The 22,507-nt window shown below is 44.3% G+C and overlaps 1 protein-coding gene across 1 annotated transcript in view; it reads right to left on the reverse strand.

The window, feature by feature from the left end:
• LOC126236780 (uncharacterized) overlaps positions 1-22,507 on the reverse strand; it is a 70,576-nt gene that overhangs the window by 41,473 nt on the left and 6,596 nt on the right. Inside the window, exon 2 of the mRNA XM_049946362.1 lies at positions 12,241-12,417. Within this exon, the coding sequence (XP_049802319.1) occupies positions 12,241-12,417 (177 nt within the window). The remainder of the gene's footprint in view (positions 1-12,240; positions 12,418-22,507) is intronic.

The following is a 22,507-nucleotide window of genomic DNA, read 5'->3' on the forward strand; positions in this document are numbered from 1 at the left end:
GCCATGGTCTGGTGTACTGCCGTGCCGTGTGGGACCCGCATCACGTGGGACTCACAAAGATCATCCAAAATTCACGTGTCGTATCCGTGGCACTCTCTCCCCTATTTCGCGATAGTACAGAAAGAGCTGCCCTTCTTTGAACTTTTTCGATGTCCTGTGTCGGAATGTCTCTAAGAAGGTACTTATATTTTTCCTAAGTCGCTTATGTAGATCAGGAACGGCAGAGGTCATATATTACTTCTGCTTTACTCGAGGACTTTCCGTCAGTTACTATGAACTGTGAACTTCCTGACAGGAAATCACGAATCCAGTAGCACAACTGAGAAGTTAAGTAATAGGCAAGCAATTTGATTAGAAATCACCTGTTAGGTGCGCTGTCAAAAGAATTTTGGAAATCTAAAAGTATGGAATCAATTTCACATTCGCTGTCAAACACTTATTACTTCGTGAGAATAAGGAGCTAGTTGTGTTTCACTAGAACGATATTTTCTGAATCCGTATTGGCTGTATGTCAATATATCGTTTTCTTCGAGATAACTCGTAAAGATGGAACACAGCATATGTTCCAAAATATGGGTATGTAATTTAGCGCAACACTTATCATTATGGAGAGTCAATAGCCACTTTTCGCACCATAAGGATATCTTGTCTAAATCGTTTTGCAATTTGTTTTGACCACATGGTGACTTTATAAGATGGTAAATGACAGCACTGTCTGCTAAAATACGAAGAATGCTAATCATATTGTTTCTAAAATCTTGGGTGTTGGTGTGACGTAAGCAACTTTCCAGCCTTTACTTACGGATCTTTCAACGAGCGATAGGTTGTTTGTGACTGCTAAGTATGGACCTATTGTATCAGCATATTCTGAATGGAACCTGACGGGTGTGCAATTAAGATCGGAGGCTCTGCGTTTATTAAGTGATTTACGGTGCTTTCCTACACTGAGGATATCTACTTCTAAGTTACTCATTTGTTCTTCGTTCAAATTCTGGGTTATTTACTTCGTCTTCCTTGGCGAAGGAATTTCGGAAAACCGTAATTAGTAACATTGCTTCAGTGGCATTGTCATTAGTAACATCACCACGGTTATTGTGTAGTAAAGGGATTGATTCTGCCTTTCTGCTGGTGTACTTTGCACACGAATAGAATCTCATTGGATTTTCAGCCATATTTGGAGATAAAGCTTCATTGTGGAAACTATTAAACACATATTGCAATGACGTTCGGGCTAAATTTCGATCTACAGTCAAACTTGACCAATCTTGAGGGTTTGCATTCTTTTAAATCCGGCATGCTTTTTTCGTTGCTTCTGAAATAGTGTTCTGTTTGTTTTGTGTACCATGGGGGTTCAGAACCGCCTATCTAGTATGTGTTTCAGTTGCCGTCGATACTATTTCTTTGAGTTTAAACCTCATGTGCCCTACGCTTACATAGATTGGAAGGAGAGAAGACTGTCTCTTACGAAGGTCCCGCAGTTCTAGGGCAGTTTAGCACTGTATCATGTCCCTGATGTCCCTGACAGAGCGATACCCCTTTTTGGCCAACTCTTAAAGTGTGCTGTGGTACCATTGTCCTACACCCCTTACTAGCTTGTTGTTTATTCAAAGCCCTTGCACCACGCTCTCTCTCGGCAGCTCTCCTGCTTTTAGACGTCCCATCGCCCTTCTTTTACTTCAGCCAATTTTTCCTCGAACCTAGCTATGTCCATGATACGAAACTGCCACCGCGCTTTATGTCCACGAAGGTCGTCTATTTTCTTCAGCAAAACATATCACCAATCGTGGTTGAGGAGAAGCATCCCTACGTCCGCAATCGGTGTGCACTTCGTATCTTGTCACTGACGTCTAGTTTGCAGAGTACCTTACGATGAATTCGAATATTCGAAGCAATTATGCCAGACGCACCTTCACAAGACTCATCTTGCGACTCCTTGTTGTGTCTCGCCTGTGATGTTCTGGACGCAGACGAGCATCGCCTGGTATGCGGTCCGGCGATACGTGTCTTATTCTTGTCGCGATAGATGTAGACTTTAATTACCCGTACGACTGCTCACCAGATGTCTTCTCACCTGCTCCTCCTCCTCCTCCCGGATTAGGTTTCTTTGTTTTATTTAATTTTATTTTGTTGAGTCGTTAGTCTTCTGACTTCTTTGAAGCGGACCGCCAAAAATTACTTCCCTGTGCCAAGCTGTTAAACTCAGATTAGCATTTGCAACCTACATCCTCCATTATTTGCTGGAAGTATTCCAGGCCCTGTCTTCCCCTACAGTTTTACCCTCTACAGCTCCCACTAATTCCCTAGAAGTTATTTCCTGATGACTTACCATCCTGTTCCTTCTTGCCGTCAGTGTTTTCGATAGGTTCCTTCCCTCTCTGATTCCGCGCAGAAACTTCTCATTCGTTACCTTATCCCAGTCCACCTAACTTTAAACATTCATCTATAGTACAACATCTCAAATAATTCGATTCTCCTCTGTCCCGGTTTTCCACAGTCCATGTTTCACTACCATACAATGCTGTGCTCCAGACTAATGACTCCCTCAAATTAAGGCCTACGGTTGACACTAATGGACTTCTCTTGCCCAGGAACGCCCTTTCCGCCAGTGCTAGTCTGCGTTTGATATCCTCCTTGCTCCGTCCGTCACGGGTTACTTTGCTATCTAGGCAGCAGAGTTCCTTATCTTCGTTTACTTCGTAATTAGCAATGTTGACGTTACCTCGATATTCTCATTTCTGTTACCTCTAATTGCCTTCGTACGTCTTCGATTTACTCTCAAACCATATTCTGTACTCATTAGACTGTTCATTCCCTTCAGTAACTCCTCTGATTCTACTTCACTTTCACTCAGAACAGCAATGTCACTAGCGTATCTTATCACTGATATCTTTCCACCCTAAATTTTATTTCCTTCTTCGATATATACAGGATGTTTCCGTAAGAGCGTGAAAAAATGTAGCAGGACATAGAGGATGCTCCACTGAGTAATTTAAGAAGAGGAACCTGGCGTCCGAAGAGATAACAGGAAGAAAAACACATTACTGTGTACTTTTTTATTTACATTAACTGCAAATATCATCGTTGACACAATGAACGTACCGTTTGTACTCTATCTTAAAAAATGTTCTGAAATTGGCGGTCATTGCAAGTATGACATCGGTGAGCCCGCCCGGTTAGCCGTTCGGTCTAACGCACGGCTTTCCGGATTGGAACGGAACGCCTGGTCCCCGGCACGACTCCGCGCGGTGAACTTGTGTCGAGATCCGGTGGACAGTTTTTGGTGGTTTTTCATCTGCCTCGGCGAATGCGAGCTGGTTCTCATTATTCCGTCTTAGTTACACTATGCTGCGCAAGCAAGTTCTCCACGTACGTGTACACCTCCATTTCTCTACCACCTAAACATAGGCATTACACTCGTCTGGTGTGAGACGTTCTCTGGGGGGAGGGGGGGGGGGGTCCACCGGGGGCCGAACCGCACAATAACCCTGGGTTCGGTGTGGGGCGGCGGAAGGGTGAAGTGGACTTTGGTAGTCGTCGTGGGGTTGTGGACCACTACGGCTGCGGCGGGGACGGGGCCTCTCCGTCGTTTCTAGGCCCCCAGTTAGCATACAATACAATACAATGACATCGGTGAACAAGATTCTGATCCACCCTGACAAATATCCCTGTTGTGTTTCGAATGACATCACGCGCAACCACAATTCTGGCGACTAATTCCATCTCCAAATCCACTGGGGTCTCATACTGTAGTTATCCCCGAAGGAAATAGCCCAGGGGATTCAGGTCATTTGACGTGGCAGGCCATGGGATAGGACCTCCCCTTCCATTCTAGCGACCATGAAACACAGCACTGAGATAGTTGCGGACATCCACACTGAAGTGAGGTGATGCACCGTCATGCTATATCTACATGATCTCACGAACAGCCAAGGCTACGTCCTCCAACAACTCAGGCAGAACTCTTTACACAAACCTCTAGTAAAGGTGGCCATTCAGATAGACAGGCAAAATATGTGACTCGTTCTCCTGGCCCCCCTGTAGGAAATAAAGAATGTACATGTAAATAAACAGCACTGTACGTGTAAGCTTGTACGCATGTTAGTTGTAAATACGCTGGAAAACAGTAGTTCTAGACAAAGCGTAGAAAAGTTCACTTCGCTGACACCAAGTTGATCAGCGGAGCATCCTCTATGTCCTGTTAAAATTTTGCACGCTATTACGGAAACATCCTGTAGATAACAGTAGGGGCGACAAACTACACCCCTGTCTTACTTCCATTTTAATCTGAACACTTCGTTCTTGATCGTCCACTCTTATTATTCCCTGCTGTCTTTTGTGCGTACTGTATATTGCACGACTCTTCCTATAGCTTACCCCTATCTCCTTCAGAATTTCGATCACCTTGTACCATTAGATATAACGGCTCTTTTTTGTCCGGTCAACAAATCCTACGAACATGTATTGACTTTTCTGTGGTCTTACTTCTACTATGAACAACAACGTCATTACTGCATCTCTGGTGACTTTACCGTTCCTAAAGCCAAACTGATCGTCATCTGAAATATCGTCAACTTGTTTCCTATTCTTCTATATATTATCCTTGTCAGTCATAGCTGTTAAGCTGATTGTACAATAATTATCGCTCTTTTCAGCTCTTTCAGTCTTCGAAATTATGTACATTTTGTTTCTCCGAAAGTCAGATTGTGTATCGCCAGATTCATACATTCTCCATACCAACGTCAGTAGTCGTTGTGATGCCACTTCCATCAGTGATTTTAGACATTCTGATGTAATGTTATCAATCCCTTCTGCCTTATTCGATCTTAAGTCTTCCAAAGCTCTTTTCAATTCAGATGATAATACTGGATTCCCTATCTCTTCTACATTGCGTTCTGTTTCGTATTTGAAAAACTCCGTGACGTGGATTTTTGGACACGCAGTTCACTACGTGCTTGCTGACGACGAAAAACTGTCCTTGATGTCTGTAATTTACTTTAACTAGTAAAAATTCCTGATAACGACTAACTCAGGTCCTTTGCCTTTCGCGGTTAAGTGCTCTACAGACTACCCAAGTGCGACTCATGACCCGTCCTCACAGTTTTACTTCCACTGGTATCTCATCTCCTACATGGTGGAAGTTGAGCCGAGGTGACTCCCGTGAGGGCACATGCGCAGTCCTACTGGCGCCAATTGTGCGCTCGTTGCGTTGTCTCTGGCCCTCGTAGTATCATCTGTGTTGGGTTATGTGTTTCCTCTGAGGCTGTGTGCTGGTTAGTGGTGTCGGACACGGAGCTTGACGGATGTGCCTCAGTACTCGGCACCCTGACGACTGCAGCGAATTAACATCGTTGACCGTTAGCCTGTTGGGGGCCCGCGTTTCCCGCAGCGTTGACGGTTGCTGTCGGCGAGTCTAGTGGGCAAGGAGCGGCACTGGTTACGACGTGCATCACTCAGTCGTGGCGTGCTAAACACGCCGAGATGTACTGAACAACTTGTCAACAGCCACGCGCAACACAGCAGTACTGTCCATTGCGTACCTGGAGTCCGGAAGCTATTGGCCTCCTAGGCATTTGTTCGAAATTATCTATGAAGACTGTTTAGCAAACACTATACGTAAAGACTGTTAATCCTGCCTGTTGTTTGCCGGCCAGGAATCTAGTTTCTTTATGTCCTTCGGTGACCCCTTTAGGTCTGTGTGTCTCAATCTGGAGGTGTCTGGATGCGTCAAACTAGTACTTTCATAAGTTAATCTTGCACTTGATATCATTGTCTGTTATTATTGAGTGTTTGATACTACTCATTGTAGTCTCTCTTTGATGTAGACCTCATGGTCCTTCTGTGGTGTCACCGCCAGACACCACGCTTGCTAGGTGGTAGCTTTAAATCGGCCGCGGTCCATTAGTACATGTCGGACCCGCGTGTCGCCACTGTCAGTGATCGCAGACCGAGCGCCACCACACGGCAGGTCTCGAGAGACGGACTAGCACTCGCTCCAGTTGTACGACGACGTTGCTAGCGACTACACTGACGAAGCCTTTCTCTCATTTGCCGAGAGACAGTTAGAATAGCCTTCAGCTAAGTCCATGGCTACGACCTAGCAAGGCGCCATTAACCATTTCAAGATAGTCTCACTTGTATCATCAAGAATGCTGTACAACTATGATGGAATAAAGTATTACTGCAGCTACGTACTTTTCTTTATAGCATTCATTACGTATCCTGTTTCAGACTTCACGCCATCCTTCGTGCGCTTATAGCGTGCAGTTCGGCCCCCTCAAAAAACACTGTGTCGGCACCTCTTGTCGACACAACACTTTCCTGTGTTGTTGAACTCACGGCCTGTAACTAAAGTTGTGTGCGCTCGGCGTAAAGGTACTCATTTGTGGGTCATCTGTGTGTGTGTGCTTGTATTCACACAATCTCTTACTTCGTGTTGTGGTGGCCTTCGGGTTACAGGATGAAAGGGGTCTGCTGAGGCACATTTGTATGTGGCACCCGCATATGATTTTATAAACGATGTATGTCTTTGACACGCTTTAGATCGCTGACTGTCTAAGACCTCAGAGTGGTCCCTATCATTCTCAACAGTGTTGTCAAAAATCGGGGAATCATCCATTTCGGCGTTTTTAATTGTGATATTACGTGCCGGAACCTTAACACTTTTGCACGGCATCGTAAATCACACACAGAGTGCAAATCCAAAAACAAAATATTGAACAATCCAATCAATGGAAAAGAAGGTAGACCATAAGAATGTCCATGAACTGTGGAAAATTTTTGCACAAAAAATTTTTGTACAAAAAAAATAATCAAACTACTATTATCGCTACAGAGTGGTTGGGCGAATACAATACATGTATCTGACTATTTTAATATCAAAGATTTCACAGAACCAACGACTGGCAGAGCTGTCGCCAAGTGTAATGTTCTTTTAAAAAGTAGAAGCTTTACGGTTTTAAGATTACGTTGAATGAATGTCTGAAGTGTGGAATGGATACAAAACTCAAATTGTCGTGTAGCGTGTTGTAACTGCAAGTAGTGTACTTACTCTGTGTTGTTGTTAGCAAAACTTTATACGAATTGATTGCTCAATGCAACTCCCAGTACCAATAAAAATATACAGTCACTGCAAAATATATTCAGCACCTTAGGCACTGAATCCTCTGGCCCTGTCAAAACTGATAACTTTGGTCTCTGTGCACATAACAAATAAATTAAATTGTCTTACCTCTGAAGCAGTTGAACGCGATGTTTTCTGCTCTCTCATGAAAAACAAAAATATGCTAGCTACAGGCTCAGCAATGTACAATGATGGCCTTAATACTTGAAATGCACATGAAATTCTTTTGGATGACAAACGAGAACATTTAAGAAAATCTAACTTCTTCAAAAAATATGTGACCTGGATAGGGAGGCGGTACTGATTATGGTGAATTGCTAGCACTGAGCTTTTTAGCAAAATTATATTGCAATTTATGTTTGGCTTTGCAAAAAACATGTGACAATTGAAGTTACATTACTGACAATCGATTCACAATCAATGAGATTTAAACAGCAAGTATTATCTAAACTCACTAATCAAACTTAAATGCAAATCATCAAACTACACATAGCTTTGTTACCAAACCTTAAAGAGATTACAAAAGTGAAACATGTAACTAGCCTTTTTAACAAAACGAATTACATACATTCTGGGGTTACTCAACAATTACAAATTATCAGCCAACTCATCTATATTAACGCGCCGGAAAAAGAAACAAAAATCATCATTATTTAACATCTTTACCTTGCTTGCATGAAGACTTACATGTTCTCGTGATTCCTACATTAATCTAACAATTGGTGGCCTCACACAGCACACCACAAAAACTGCCTACTCCATGGTCTTTCGCTCACACACAGCTACCTATAACTGAGCTCCCAACGCTCTCTTACTCCAACACTACAATTATCTTAGACCAGAAGCAGTATCTCTGGGTCTGCGGTCTTACACAGTCAGCGATATAAAGCCTAAGAAAGACGTACATCGTTTATAAAATCATATTCGGGTACCACATATAAATGTGCTCCAGTAGACTCCTTTCAAGGGTACAGTTTAACCGGCGTTTGCCATTTGGAACGTATCATAATTACAGTGTCTATTAGCTCCTAAGAGGCCCCATTAAAGATATACCTCGATTTTTTAAAAATCTTGTTTGAATTATTATGTAATTATTCTCTTTGGCTTATTGTTATTGCTGGGAAGCTTAACTCGCCACTTCCTCACTGAAGCTATAATAGCTGAATTTTTAATTTCCCATTTAAGTACTACTGTGTATGTTAATTTTGGTCAAACTTGTTTAGCCGTTTGTTGCTTGCTATACGTTGACAGCCTTGTATCGGCAGTGGTTGATGCTTTGCTGTTCTGCTGGTCCGGAGCAGTTTCTCGTTATTTTGTTGGTATCGTGCCACGGCTGGGGTGTCGCCGGAAGTAATTGACTCAGTTGGGTTGGGTTGTTTGGGGGAGGAGACCACACAGAGCTGACTCATTATTTCTGTTATCGTAAGGCCCTTGTGAGCTTGTGTTGAAAGTCATTGGGCAAAAAATTAAGGTTTAATTCTGATGATAATTTTAATTGTGTTTTAGGGGTACAGTAGTCTACTTAAGTACTTAGTGTGATTTATATGGAAGAGGCTTGTGGCCAATCAGTGAACTACTATTGTTGCTTCGGTTTCACATGTGGGTAGCCTTTGGGCAGCTTGGCCGTATCTTGTCTATATGAGAGTAGAATAACTAGTGGGGCTGTACACATTTTAATGTCTTTTATTTAATTTTTGTGGAACTTATATTCAAGTCATGTTGTGGGATTAGCCCACACTTGTGATCCAGTTGCGGGGACAGAGTGCCGTCGCGGGTTTATTTCATTAATTAACTGTTTGTAGTCATCATTTGTACTACTGGTAATTTCACGTATAATGTAAATGTCCTTATAGATTGTGAATTTAATTTATAAATCTTAAATACACTCCTGGAAATTGAAATAAGAACACCGTGAATTCATTGTCCCAGGAAGGGGAAACTTTATTGACACATTCCTGGTGTCAGATACATCACATGATCACACTGACAGAACCACAGGCACATAGACACAGGCAACAGAGCATGCACAATGTCGGCACTAGTACAGTGTATATCCACCTTTCGCAGCAATGCAGGCTGCTATTCTCCCATGGAGACGATCGTAGAGATGCTGGATGTAGTCCTGTGGAACGGCTTGCCATGCCATTTCCACCTGGCGCCTCAGTTGGACCAGCGTTCGTGCTGGACGTGCAGACCGCGTGAGACGACGCTTCATCCAGTCCCAAACATGCTCAATGGGGGACAGATCCGGAGATCTTGCTGGCCAGGGTAGTTGACTTACACCTTCTAGAGCACGTTGGGTGGCACGGGATACATGCGGACGTGCATTGTCCTGTTGGAACAGCAAGTTCCCTTGCCGGTCTAGGAATGGTAGAACGATGGGTACGATGACGGTTTGGATGTACCGTGCACTATTCAGTGTCCCCTCGACGATCACCAGTGGTGTACGGCCAGTGTAGGAGATCGCTCCCCACACCATGATGCCGGGTGTTGGCCCTGTGTGCCTCGGTCGTATGCAGTCCTGATTGTGGCGCTCACCTGCACGGCGCCAAACACGCATACGACCATCATTGGCACCAAGGCAGAAGCGACTCTCATCGCTGAAGACGACACGTCTCCATTCGTCCCTCCATTCACGCCTGTCGCGACACCACTGGAGGCGGGCTGCACGATGTTGGGGCGTGAGCGGAAGACGGCCTAACGGTGTGCGGGACCGTAGCCCAGCTTCATGGAGACGGTTGCGAATGGTCCTCGCCGATACCCCAGGAGCAACAGAGTCCCTAATTTGCTGGGAAGTGGCGGTGCGGTCCCCTACGGCACTGCGTAGGATCCTACGGTCTTGGCGTGCATCCGTGCGTCGCTGCGGTCCGGTCCCAGGTCGACGGGCACGTGCACCTTCCGCCGACCACTGGCGACAACATCGATGTACTGTGGAGACCTCACGCCCCACGTGTTGAGCAATTCGGCGGTACGTCCACCCGGCCTCCCGCATGTCCACTATACGCCCTCGCTCAAAGTCCGTCAACTGCACATACGGTTCACGTCCACGCTGTCGCGGCATGCTACCAGTGTTAAAGACTGCGATGGAGCTCCGTATGCCACGGCAAACTGGCTGACACTAACGGCGGCGGTGCACAAATGCTGCGCAGCTAGCGCCATTCGACGGCCAACACCGCGGTTCCTGGTGTGTCCGCTGTGCCGTGCGTGTGATCATTGCTTGTACAGCCCTCTCGCAGTATCCGGAGCAAGTATGGTGGGTCTGACACACTGGTGTCAATGTGTTCTTTTTTCCATTTCCAGGAGTGTATTTGCATGTACTAGAGCACACGCAGATGGCATTGTGTTCCTCACCCGGAATGAGATGGAGATTCGCTCAGTCCTATTTTGGCTACAGACGTATGGGATGGCGCCTGACAGCGAGGTCAACTTTCGAAAATCACAATTCATGCCTATGGGGCGTGGATTAGAACCAGGAAAGGAAGGACCCTTATCTGTGGTGCAAAGAGTCCGAAGTTTGGGTATTACCTTCCATAAGGAGAGTCCAAGAACGGCTGCGGACAACTACCGACGGTTGCTGCTGAGAGTTCGCACGTCTGTACGACTTAACGCCCCACGGTCCGTGGATATGCTGCAAAACGTGTTCACTCATCAACCCTATCTCGCTCGCATGATATGGCACCGCACGATGGCTATGAGGATTCAGGAGGCTTTTGGGTGCTGTGTAAGCTTGGGACAGCTCTTTAAGGTGGGTACGACACACTTATCCTACCAGCGCGAGAAGGGAGCGTTGGTTTAGTCAACGTACAAGAGAAGACGCATGCCATGTGTACTAATACTATAGAGGAACGGTGGCGCAATAGGAATTACTCCCTTACAGGGACGATCATAGAGGAACTAGTACCAACGTAGCATCTTCCCCCGGTCAGTGTCGGACATATATCGCCCTCGTAAGGTATGTGCGCACGCTCATCGTTGAACACAGTTACGTTCTGATGCATTTACCGGCGCCCCGACGGCCGCCATCGAAGGACGCGTACCATCTGCTTCTTCGACACATCGCCCGAAACAAGATCGAACGTAAACGTCCTACCGTTAGTTGGCAAGTGGCCCACGGTACACCACCCCATCATGCCTACAACAGTCAGGTCAACGTCGTACTCCGGCGTGAATCGTAAACAACCAACGAATGACAAAAAGTACGCAATACATTTGACGAATTGACCGATGTGTCGCCGGCCGAAGTGGCCGTGCGGTTAAAGGCGCTACAGTCTGGAATCGCAAGACCGCTACGGCCGCAGGTTCGAATCCTGCCTCGGGCATGGATGTTTGTGATGTCCTTAGGTTAGTTAGGTTTAACTAGTTCTAAGTTCTAGGGGACTAATGACCTCAGCAGTTGAGTCCCATAGTGCTCAGAGCCATTTGAACCATTTGAACCATTTGAACCGATGTGTCAATATTGTGCAGTGCTGGATACAGGTGACCACCGACTGGTTTGTGGAGTGACGTTGGCTCTCTGGACTCTGTCAAGAAAGACAGGAAGATCAAAGCGTTCATGCGGGGCACTATACGTCCAGCAGTCTCTTCCGACATTCTGTTTTTTTCCAGAGGAAATGTATTTTCGGCGTCATAAGACGAACACAGTGGCGTGGATTATAGGATTGACGGCCCATTACCTACACCGAGATGCAGATATGAACTTACTGGATTACTGACAATACTTGCAAGATAGACATACAAAACTGCTACGTCTGTGAAAGTAGAAGGACTTGCATGCAAATTTCCTAGGAATGTTTTTTGTTGACCATCCAAATAGTTGGAGTGTGCCACGTGCGCAAGATGAGCGGCAGTGCTATCGTTTGTGGAACCGACCAAGCAAAGTGATAAGTGACCAGCTATGGAAAATAGGCGAGTGTGCGACCCAGAAAGAACTAAATTTGCACAGCTAGCAACGGAATATTTCTTTTTAAATGTTGAAGGTTGTCGGCGTGACCTCACTTTGACTTTCTTGTTATTTCCTGCTGCCTGGTAGGACGGCAGCGAGGTTCCTTCCAGGAGTGATAATTTCATTGTAGTTTAACTGGCGTCTGTCTGAGAAGGGAATGTGCGTATGGCAGACGTACCTTCTTCTTCCTGGCGGAGTAGAGCACCCAGGCCAGGTAGACGATCATGATGAGCGAGGGTACGAGCAGGCCGGCCAGCGCGGCGTTCTTCTGCAGGCAGGCGTGGTAGAGGCCCACCAGGAAGGTCGCCGCCACGACGCCCAGGGCCATGTACTGGCCCGTGCGGCGCCGCTCCTCCTGCACACGCGGCAGGCGTAGTTAACCAACAGGCGATCATGCACACACCTGCTGTGTAAGTCGTGTTTAAATTATAATATTTGCTGGATGAAAGCAATTTAATAGGGTATCTGTTCAGAACGTTTACAATTATTTTAAATCTACCTGCCGGCCGCGGTGGTCTAGCGGTTCTAGGCGCTCAGTCCGGAACCGCGCGACTGCTACGGTCGCAGGTTCGAATCCTGCCTCGGGCATGGATGTGTGTGATGTCCTTAGGTTAGTTAGGTTTAAGTAGTTCTAAGTTCTAGGGGACTGATGACCACAGATGTTAAGTCCCATAGTGCTCAGAGCCATCAAATCTACCTACTCTCAGTGTGGATAATTTAGGTTTTTGCTATTCTATAATTTGTTACAGACAGGATGCAGCGAAGTGGGCAGTTATTGTGAAGAGACATAATGACCGAATGTGTACTCCGTTCAGTTATTGTCTTTGTTCATAGCAGTCAGTGACCCTGACATTAAAGGCGAATCAGTTTATCTTGTGCTCATTTCAACCAAGAGCTGTGAGCGTGAGTCGGACATTCGTCTCCGAATAATGTTTTTGTTCATCTTCGCCCATGTCGGATGAACCGCTGTATAACTACAAGGTTAGAGTAAAAGTGAAGTTAAAAGAGAGGCGCAAAGCGTCATTCTAGCGCCCTGTTTGGGGACCGCTAAAAAAATAGTTGTATGTGTATTATATGAATATCCTTTTTCATGTATTTTATCCGAACACCAATAGGGAGTACCGATTTTCAAAACCAAAGGAGAAGATCAACCAGTGTAAAAAAAATATTAAAGCCGGAATTATATTTTCAGGCGAGAAAATATTTATACGATGCTATGCAACACTGTAACGGAAAAGGTAAAGGACACCAGCCTAGCTAGCACTCCTTTACAAGTTAGACAACTTTTTGGAATCTTTCTTAAACAGATCATGGCTCATTTTGCACTTTGAGTGAAGCATTTAATTATCTGTAATTTCATTTGACCACATTGTTGTACAGAAGTTGTCCAACGTAGCCACTATTGCGCCGCACGTTGGCAATGTGGAGTGCTACCCCATCCTCTGTTACTTACGTGAGCATCGATCTTGTCTATCTGTGATACTCAATAATTGTTGCAGCTTATAGTTATTGACGTATGAAATGAGACTTTGTGACTAATTCTGTTTATAAATTTACGATATTCTGTGAATAATCAAAATTGTGAAAAAATCCGGAAAAGCAGGAAAGATAGAAGTCGAACCCGATGCAGGAAGACAAGTCTATGACGAAGGACACAATACTCTCCATCCGTCTATGGAAGAATCAGATTTTCATTTTGGTATTTCAGAACCTACAGTTGCTACAGTAAATGATTTGCTCGTGACGTACAACCGACAATTAATGCATAAGTTACGCCGATCGAGCAACCTCTGCCACCTTTCGATGGTTTATGTGAAAAATTAACTGAACTAAAAGCTCTTGGGGTTGATGGACTAAAGAGTGAGTTAGTTCCTCTTCCATTCCTTTCTCCCAGTCCATATTCACCTACTACTACTACGCTTCACTAATTTTCTTCCTTTCCATACTGTCGACTTTCAGTCTCGCATCAGTATTAAATTCTCATCTCCCTTACGTATCTGAATAATTTACTTTATCTCATCATACGTTTCTTCAATCTCTTCATCAGATACGGAGGTACATGGTATAAAAGTTGACTACTGTGGTAGGTGTTGGCTCCGTGCTTATCTTGGCTACAATAATATGTTCACTATGCAGTTCATAGTAGCTTAACAGCATTTCTCTTTTCTTATTCATTATTAAACCTACTCCTGCATTACCCCTATTTTATTTTGTATTTATATTCCAATATTCACGAGGTCGGATGTCCTACACTACTGCCACTGAACTTAACAAATTCCCACCATACTTATTTCCAATCTATCCACTTCCATTTTTAAATTTTTTAACCTTCCAGATTGATTAAGGGGTCTAAAATTACACGCCATGATCCACAGAATGACATTGTAGAGACGGATCCCCCTCTTCAGGAACGACAAGTTTGTCTGACCTCTCAACAGATACACCTCCGTTGTGGTTGCACCTACAGTACGGCTGTCTGTATCGCTGAGGAACACATGCCTCCCCACCAACGGCAAGGTCTGTGGTTCATGGTTCAAGGGCCACATTGTATCTCCCACCGGAAGTGTTCCTGAGCAGGATAAAATAAAATCTATAGAGAAGTTCCCTCCTCCTGCACAGTAAAACAGTAGAGGGCATTTTATGATTTGGAATCACTCATTCGAAAATTTGTTACCAATTAGCTCGTCAACAGTCAGGAACTGTTAGACGTATTAAAGAAGACCGCTCCCTGGATATGAACACCACAATGCCAACAAGCATTTAACAAAATTAAACGAGCTTTGAGGTACAAATATACACCACCATCTAGATGCGTAAAGATGCTGTAGTGTCGCTTAAGATGTGTCCTGTTCTGGTCATGGTGCATGACTGTTTTTCATAATACTAAAAGACGATAAAAGCGAGACTAACGTTATCAGCCTTGCCAGTGTCATCTGAATGCAAAAGGACATACTCGTCGACAGAAGTGGAGGTCCTGGCTATCTTTAGGTTTCTTAGAAAATTTAGTTATTACGTTTACGGTAGTCATATTAAAATTTATTGTGGCCACGAAACAATAAACGTTTTTGTCTTTTGCAGTCTAGGTCATCAACGACCACCTAGGTGGTGTCTTTTCTGGCAACGTGTTTATGTCTGTGTAATTGTCTCTTTAAGCACCACATGAGTATGCCCGTCTGACTTCCAGCATGGCTTTGATGTTTTCAAAAAAATGGCGATGATTGTGTATCTGAATGATTGTGTTCTTGTGTGATTGTTGTCTGCAATGTGTTGTAAAAAATGGCTCTGAGCACTATGGGACTTAACAGCTGAGGTCATCAGTCGCCTAGAACTTAGAACTACTAACTTAAGGACATCACACAAATCCATGCCCGAGGCAGGATTCGAACCTGCGACCGTAGCGGTCGCGCGGTTCCAGACTGAAGCGCCTAGAATCACTCGGCCACACCGGCCGGCTCAATCTGTTGTAGCCTAAATTGTCTTTTTAGTATGGATACAAGTCTCTCACCTGTAGCGTCAGAGTAATGTGTACGCAGCTGACGAGTGAGACGGTGGCGTGAAGTGGAAACCTATCCATACAGTTTTTCATACTTCTTCCATATGTATGTGGAGAAGAATGGTTAGCCTAATAGATCCCTAATGTGAGTGTTTGGCGTGTATCGGTCTGCGTCTGAGATGATGCGGAGGATTTTATTTTGCAAAGACTGTGGCTTATTCAATTGTGTATTTGCTCCCAATGACCATAGTTCCGATCCGTACAGCATCGTTGGCAGGATAACATTTTTGCACAAACAAAGCTTCGTATCTAACGATAGCTCTCTCTCCCCACTCAGTAGTAGTGGGTACAATTGGTTGTAAGCAGTGCAGCTCTCCCTTCTTCCTCTATTTATTTGTTGCACGAATGACAGGCGCCAGTCGAGCTGTAGGACCAGGTATGTTGCGGAGCCACTCAACTCTAACACACCGCCAGTCACAGAGATTTGCTGGTCTGGAGGACTTAACTACTTGTGAACATACAGAAACAATTTTTCTGGATTCATTTGAATTTTCCAGGTGTTGCACAATTGCGTGATGGTACCTAGGTGTTGTTGCAGTTTTCGTGCAATGAGGTTTTGCTTTTATATACCGCCATATCATGTACAGGGTGTTACAAAAAGGTACGGCCAAACTTTCAGGAAACATTCCACACACAAATAAAGAAAAGATGTTATGTGGACATGTGTCCGGAAACGCTTACTTTCTATGTTAGATCTCATTTTATTACTTCTCTTCAAATCACATTAATCATGGAATGGAAACACACAGCAACAGAACGTACCAGCGTGACGTCAAACACTTTGTTACAGGAAATGTTCAAAATGTCCTCCGTTAGCGAGGATACATGCATCCACCCTCCGTCGCATGGAATCCCTGATGCGCTGATGGAGCCCTGGAGAATGGCGTATTGTATCACAGCCGTCCGCAATATGAGCACGAAGAGTCTCTACATTTGGTACCGGGGTTGGGTAGACAAGAGCTTTCAAATGCCCCCATAAATGAAAGTCAAGAGGGTTGAGGTCAGGAGAGCGTGGAGGCCATGGAATTGTTCCGCCTCTACCAATCCATCGGTCACCGAATCTGTTCTTAAGAAGCGTACGAACACTTCGACTGAAATGTGCAGGAGCTCCATCGTGCATGAACCACATGTTGTGTCGTACTTGTAAAGGCACATGTTCTAGCAGAACAGGTAGAGTATCCCGTATGAAATCATGATATGTGCTCCATTGAGCGTAGGTGGAAGATCATACTGACGAAACTAAAATGAGCTCTAACATGGAAATTAAGCGTTTCCGGACACATGTCCACATAACATCTTTTCTTTGTTTGTGTGTGAGGAATGTTTCCTGAAATTTTGGCCGTACCTTTTTGTAACACCCTGTATAGGGCAATTTCAATACCTGTCATTTCTTGCACTTCATTGGTGTAGAGTGTGTAAAGGACGGGGTCTAGAACCGACTGATTGTGCTAACATGTTTGGTGCTGTGCTCACATCGGAAGCCAAATTACTCAGGGGTAATTATGTTGTTGTTGTCTTTAAGGAATCTTGCAAGAATACGTTCTCAAATGGCATACTGCAGTGAGAACGTAATGGCGGATGCACTTTCCAGCTTACGAGATGTTGCCAGAATTCCGTGCACTTGTATATCAGGTGACCAATTACAAGATTTATGTGATGAAAGATACGGCACATCATCGCTATTATCGTGAGATGTTTAAGAACATAACTGCACGGCAAATTTCAGATTCCAGATGGTTGAGACCAAAACAAATTGTACAGCAACAATCTTCTCATAAATTAACAAAACTGTACAAATTGTATAATTATGTGGTGTTGCATCGCAAGAAACCCTAGTGTTTATCAAGGCGTGGATGCCTACCTTATGCCCGTCAGGATCACATGATTTGTTAGACGTATATGGTGTTGGGGCATATGGGGTGGAAAAGCGTAAGTGAAAAATTGCATCCTATTGTTATCTGCGGAATCTACACTGGTGGGTGCACAGTTTGCGACGAACCTGCCTCGTCTGTCAGAGGACGAAATCGATAAACTCATCTATAAACATACCGATGTACCCGATACTAACGTCAAAACAAGGTGACGCCGCAGCCCCAAACCCGCAGGCGAGGGAAAACATTAAATACCTTATGGCCGTACATCACTTATTCACCAAACATATACGATTGTATGCTACCAAGTCCATCGAAGCAGGGCCCATTGTCAAAAGTTTCAAGAAAGACTACTTCCTTCGATTTGGGACACCCAAAGCAATATCTGACAACGCCTCAAACTTTGGTACGAAAATCTGACGATCTTTTCTAATGGAACACAAAATAAAGCAAGTTTTGTTTTGCAAATTCACTCAGAAGCAATCCCAACTGCCGTGATATTCCCGGAATTTAACTGGTTCATCCGAACGCATGCACCTAACCAATAAACCCTGAGGGTAGATTTTGTTGCGCTCTTTGAGCAGGTGATGAACGGATTACCACGTCTTTCCACGAAATATTCTCCTGACGAAATCGCGCTAGGAAAGGAAGAGAAAAAGGAATGGGTGAGCGCACTTCATTAAACATGATACCGTTCAAAAAATAAAACCACGAAATTTACGTACCTAAGTTAAACTTCTTTAATATGGTGGCTTTGAACTGAAATTTGCGTATTACTACGTGTTCTCTAACTAAGGCAATTACACGTATTAGCAGGTAGCAGCACAGCCTAATAGTGTAGTTGTTACTAAGTAGTAACTTCACGTGGTCAGCTGCAAGACATGAACATTTTACTCTCAGGATCAGTAGCATAGTGGGCTGATTAAGGTCTTCAATTGTTAAGAGCTATTATGAAATTGTATTATTTTGACACTTCTCGCAGCGCTTTCGTGATAGCTGTATAGAAAAGAAATTCAAATTGTGTTTAACTACATGATATACCAAATTTATTGCCATACTATCCGGTCTACAATCCTTCTACACCAACTACTACTGTTGTTTCCTGTCCCTGCTAGGACCAAACACTCCAGTACAAATGGTTAAATTGGCTCTGAGAACTATGGGACTTAATGTCTGAAATCATCAGTCCTCTAGGACATAGAACAACTTAAACCTAACTAACCTAAAGACATCTCACACATCCATGCCCGAGGCAGGATTCGAACCTGCGACCGTAACGGTCGCGCGGTTCCAGACTGAAGCGCCTAGAAGCGCTCGGCCACAACGGCCGGCTCACTCCTGTACAACGAAAGACTAGCCAAGTTTACAGTTTTCACCTTTTTTTGGTTACTCGATGACTAGTTTCAAGCCAGGACCCATTTTCAAATTACCGTAACATGGCCAAAAATGGAATTTTCTAAAATGCAGAAACTATGTCAAAAATGTGCAAAGGAACAGTTACAGCCAGCCTTGTAGGTAGGGAAACCACAGCTATGGGTAAGTTATCTTTGGTAGTAATAATCAAAAATGTGTGTGAAATCTTATGGAACTTAACTGCTAAGGTCATCAGTCCCTAAGCATATACACTACTTAACCTAAATTATCCTGAGAACAAACACACACACCCATGCCCGAGGGAAGACTCGAACCTCCGCCGGGACCAGCAGCACAGTCCATGACTGGAACGCCTAAGACAGCACGGCTAATCCCGCGCGGTTAGTAATAATCGCTTCAGCTGTATTTAGTGTTTTATTAGTGGATCATTACCGGTTTCGTGGCACTAAAAGCCACATCTTCAGGTGAACATATCACTAAAATATTAGAGCGGAAACGCTGGGACTCTATGTACCCAACATTCTTTGTCCGTCGGAACAAAACACCGCTAAAAGGCGGCATGTCATAGAATAAAACAACTGCTTTCCGATCTATACGCAATAGCAACCAGGGGACGCGGCCGCGTGCCCTGCCATACTTTGTTACAGAATGCTGGAAGTACATAAACACTCTCCGCAGAAAAAAAAGACAATGAGAAACCGCAGAAATGAGATGTACATAAATCTTTGGTAGAGGTGAGCAAAGATTCTCTTTCCGCACTACAAATGAAGTTGGGGACATGTGAAACTGTGGAACATCTTTTTACGTAACTGGCTTGTCATCCACTCTCTTACGTCATAAGTATCACTGAATTTGACATGTCTCAATTATATTTGGATTCAGTGAATAATTACCAGTTCTTCTGAAATATTTAACAGATGTTTCGGGAGGACAATAAGTCTCCAAAACCTACCAAGAAATAAGAATTCACAGAAATGCAACTGTACTGTTTGAAACTTATAAAAAAGTGGAAGATATGTTTACGTTATTGATACATTTCCTTCTTTCCTTTAAATCTTCACGTTTAGTGCCGAGCGCGATGAAGTGAATGTGTGCTGAAAATGTTCGAGCTACGTGGGAGAGGTGTATTTGATAGCGAATATTAGGCTACCAGTATTTCCCATATCCGCTTTGGAGAATACAGACATTAACTCACGTCGCGGCTCAGTTACACATTCAGAATCGTTTATAACGCGCTGTCACACTGGCACCTGCGATAACAACAGACTTAGACCGATGGGGTACACAAATTTCGCCCTGGGAAGGGGGGCGACGGGGTGTGTAGGAGGGAGATTGGTTACGTCAGGAAGGGCATCGCTCCCCCCCCCCCTCCCCCACCCCCCCAGCACACACACACACTACTACCAAATGTCACATCCGAAATAACAAGCCGATCCCGCGGAGACAAGGGATAAGACCGCGATATGAAGAAGACGATGTGCCTGCAAACAACAGACATCTGCAGAGGATAAGAAATCTCCAATTTTTAAATGAACAGTGGCGAAGTTTACACGAAAGCTATCGGTAAATGTCGTACAGAAAAATTTGTAGCACACGTGAGCTAATAAGAGGATTGTACAAATATAATGGCCGTTCGATCTGTACGTCCCGCAAGACCCCAGTTACTTACGTATAAATAAATTTTTACCGAAATTTAAGCCCATGTAAACTCTCTGACGCTGTACGACTTAACCTTAAGGGTCTTAGTTGTAAAACAATAAAAACTGATTTTTCGATTATATAGGGTGTCCCAGGAGAGCTTCTGTAAAGTTTGGAAGGTAGGAGACGAGATACTGGCAGAAGTAAAGCTGTGAGGACCGGGCGTGAGTCGTGCTTCAAATGGTTCAAATGGCTCTGAGCACTATGGGACTCAACTGCTGTGGTTATCAGTCCCCTAGAACTTAGAACTACTTAAACCTAACTAACCTAAGGACATCACACACATCCATGCCCGAGGCAGGATTCGAACCTGCGACCGTAGCAGTCGCACGGCTCCGGACGGCGCGCCTAGAACCGCGAGACCACCGCGGCCGGCAGTCGTGCTTCGGTAGCTCAGATGGTAGAGCACTTGCCCGCGAAAGGCAAAGGTCCCGAGTTCGAGTCTCGGTCGGGCACGCAGTTTTAATCTGCCAGCAAGTTTCAAAAATAATGTATTTTAAACCAATGAAAGTTATTTCAGATTGATGACAGTTCGATCACCTTCAGAGATGATCACTGATTTGTTACTGCCCTATCGGGGTGTGGTCTAAACACTCAAGGACCAGATTTATTCACTGTGTACAGCGAATTAGAAAAATGAGTAAGCTTCTTTTATAAACTGCTCGAGGGATAGTCGGTCTTCAGAAATAAGATAGTGAAAATATGATAATTGAGAGCGTCGACGAGATAGCGATAATGACGACTGAGTTGGGAGACGGAGGGGAAGATGAAGACTAAAAAGAAACGATGTTCATATTAGTTCTGAATGTATTTCACAGATAGAATTTGTTATTGTATTTCACTGAATTCATCCCCAGTAATTAGATTTACTTCAATGCATTAGCCACAATATTACAGCGAATCTTCCTCCAGTGGAACTACTGTGATGTACCTTATAGAAGATCCTCAGATTGTAGTACAATGAAAACTATCGGTCGGCACTAAAAGATGTGACTGCTCATGATACCAAATCCAGAATAATTTTCATGACACAGTCACCAATGTAAACTTTTTACACTGCCTCTGGGAAATTGGACCATCAACATTCGGATGTTTATCTATTTTTTTAGTGAACCCTTATCTAATGTAAGTAACAATAAAGGCTGTACCTATCTGGAATTGGGAGTTAAATGTGCAGGCGTAAGTGAATGAAAACCGCAGTCTTTTTCTCGGCAGAATGCACATCTAGAAAGAGAGAATTTTCTTCCCCACAAATTGGTGTCACGGGATGACAGTTTGTTCACTCTCTTGTAAATGCGCCCCACCTCTACGCCGTCTAACGTCTTTGATCTCAAAATTTGCAGGAAGGATAACTGGGTCTGCTTGAAGGCTTTTGCGAAAGTCGAGGATAAAGAGCTGTTCTGTCCGCGTATCTGCGTGACAGGTACGGCTTGTGTACGCAATAGCCGGGGGACAGAAATAGTAGAGGAAGGCGCGGCGGCCGGCCGCTCTGACACGGTTAGCACAGGCCGCGCGCCGCCGCCGCTGCCGCTGCCGCCGCCGCCAGGACCAAACAAACCTCTGCCACTCTGACTCTGCGATTGACAACACTAGTCAACCAACAGACCGCTGTGTTTGCAGAGAACACCAATGGTCCGCATGTTGGCTATCACATTTTTTACAGTCATTAGCTGTGAAAGTAATTGCTGAATCTCCTTACATTTCCAAGGATCAAGTATCTCGGGAGTTTAAAGACCAAAATCGAGGCTAGATTCTCTAAATTTAGTCGACAAGTATTGATTTTAAAATTAATAGACTAAGATCAGCAGGTCAAAATGTTTAGTCCTAAGTCAACATCGATATTGAATCTTCGGAACGCGTAGAAATCAACAATGTATCTGAATTTTTCTGTAAATGCTGTTCGTTGGGACACTGTATAACTTTCTGGTAGCAGGTTGTCGTCATAATGG

This window comes from Schistocerca nitens, chromosome 1 (assembly GCF_023898315.1).
Source record: "Schistocerca nitens isolate TAMUIC-IGC-003100 chromosome 1, iqSchNite1.1, whole genome shotgun sequence".
In the NCBI taxonomy this organism is placed as follows: Eukaryota; Metazoa; Arthropoda; class Insecta; order Orthoptera; family Acrididae; genus Schistocerca; species Schistocerca nitens.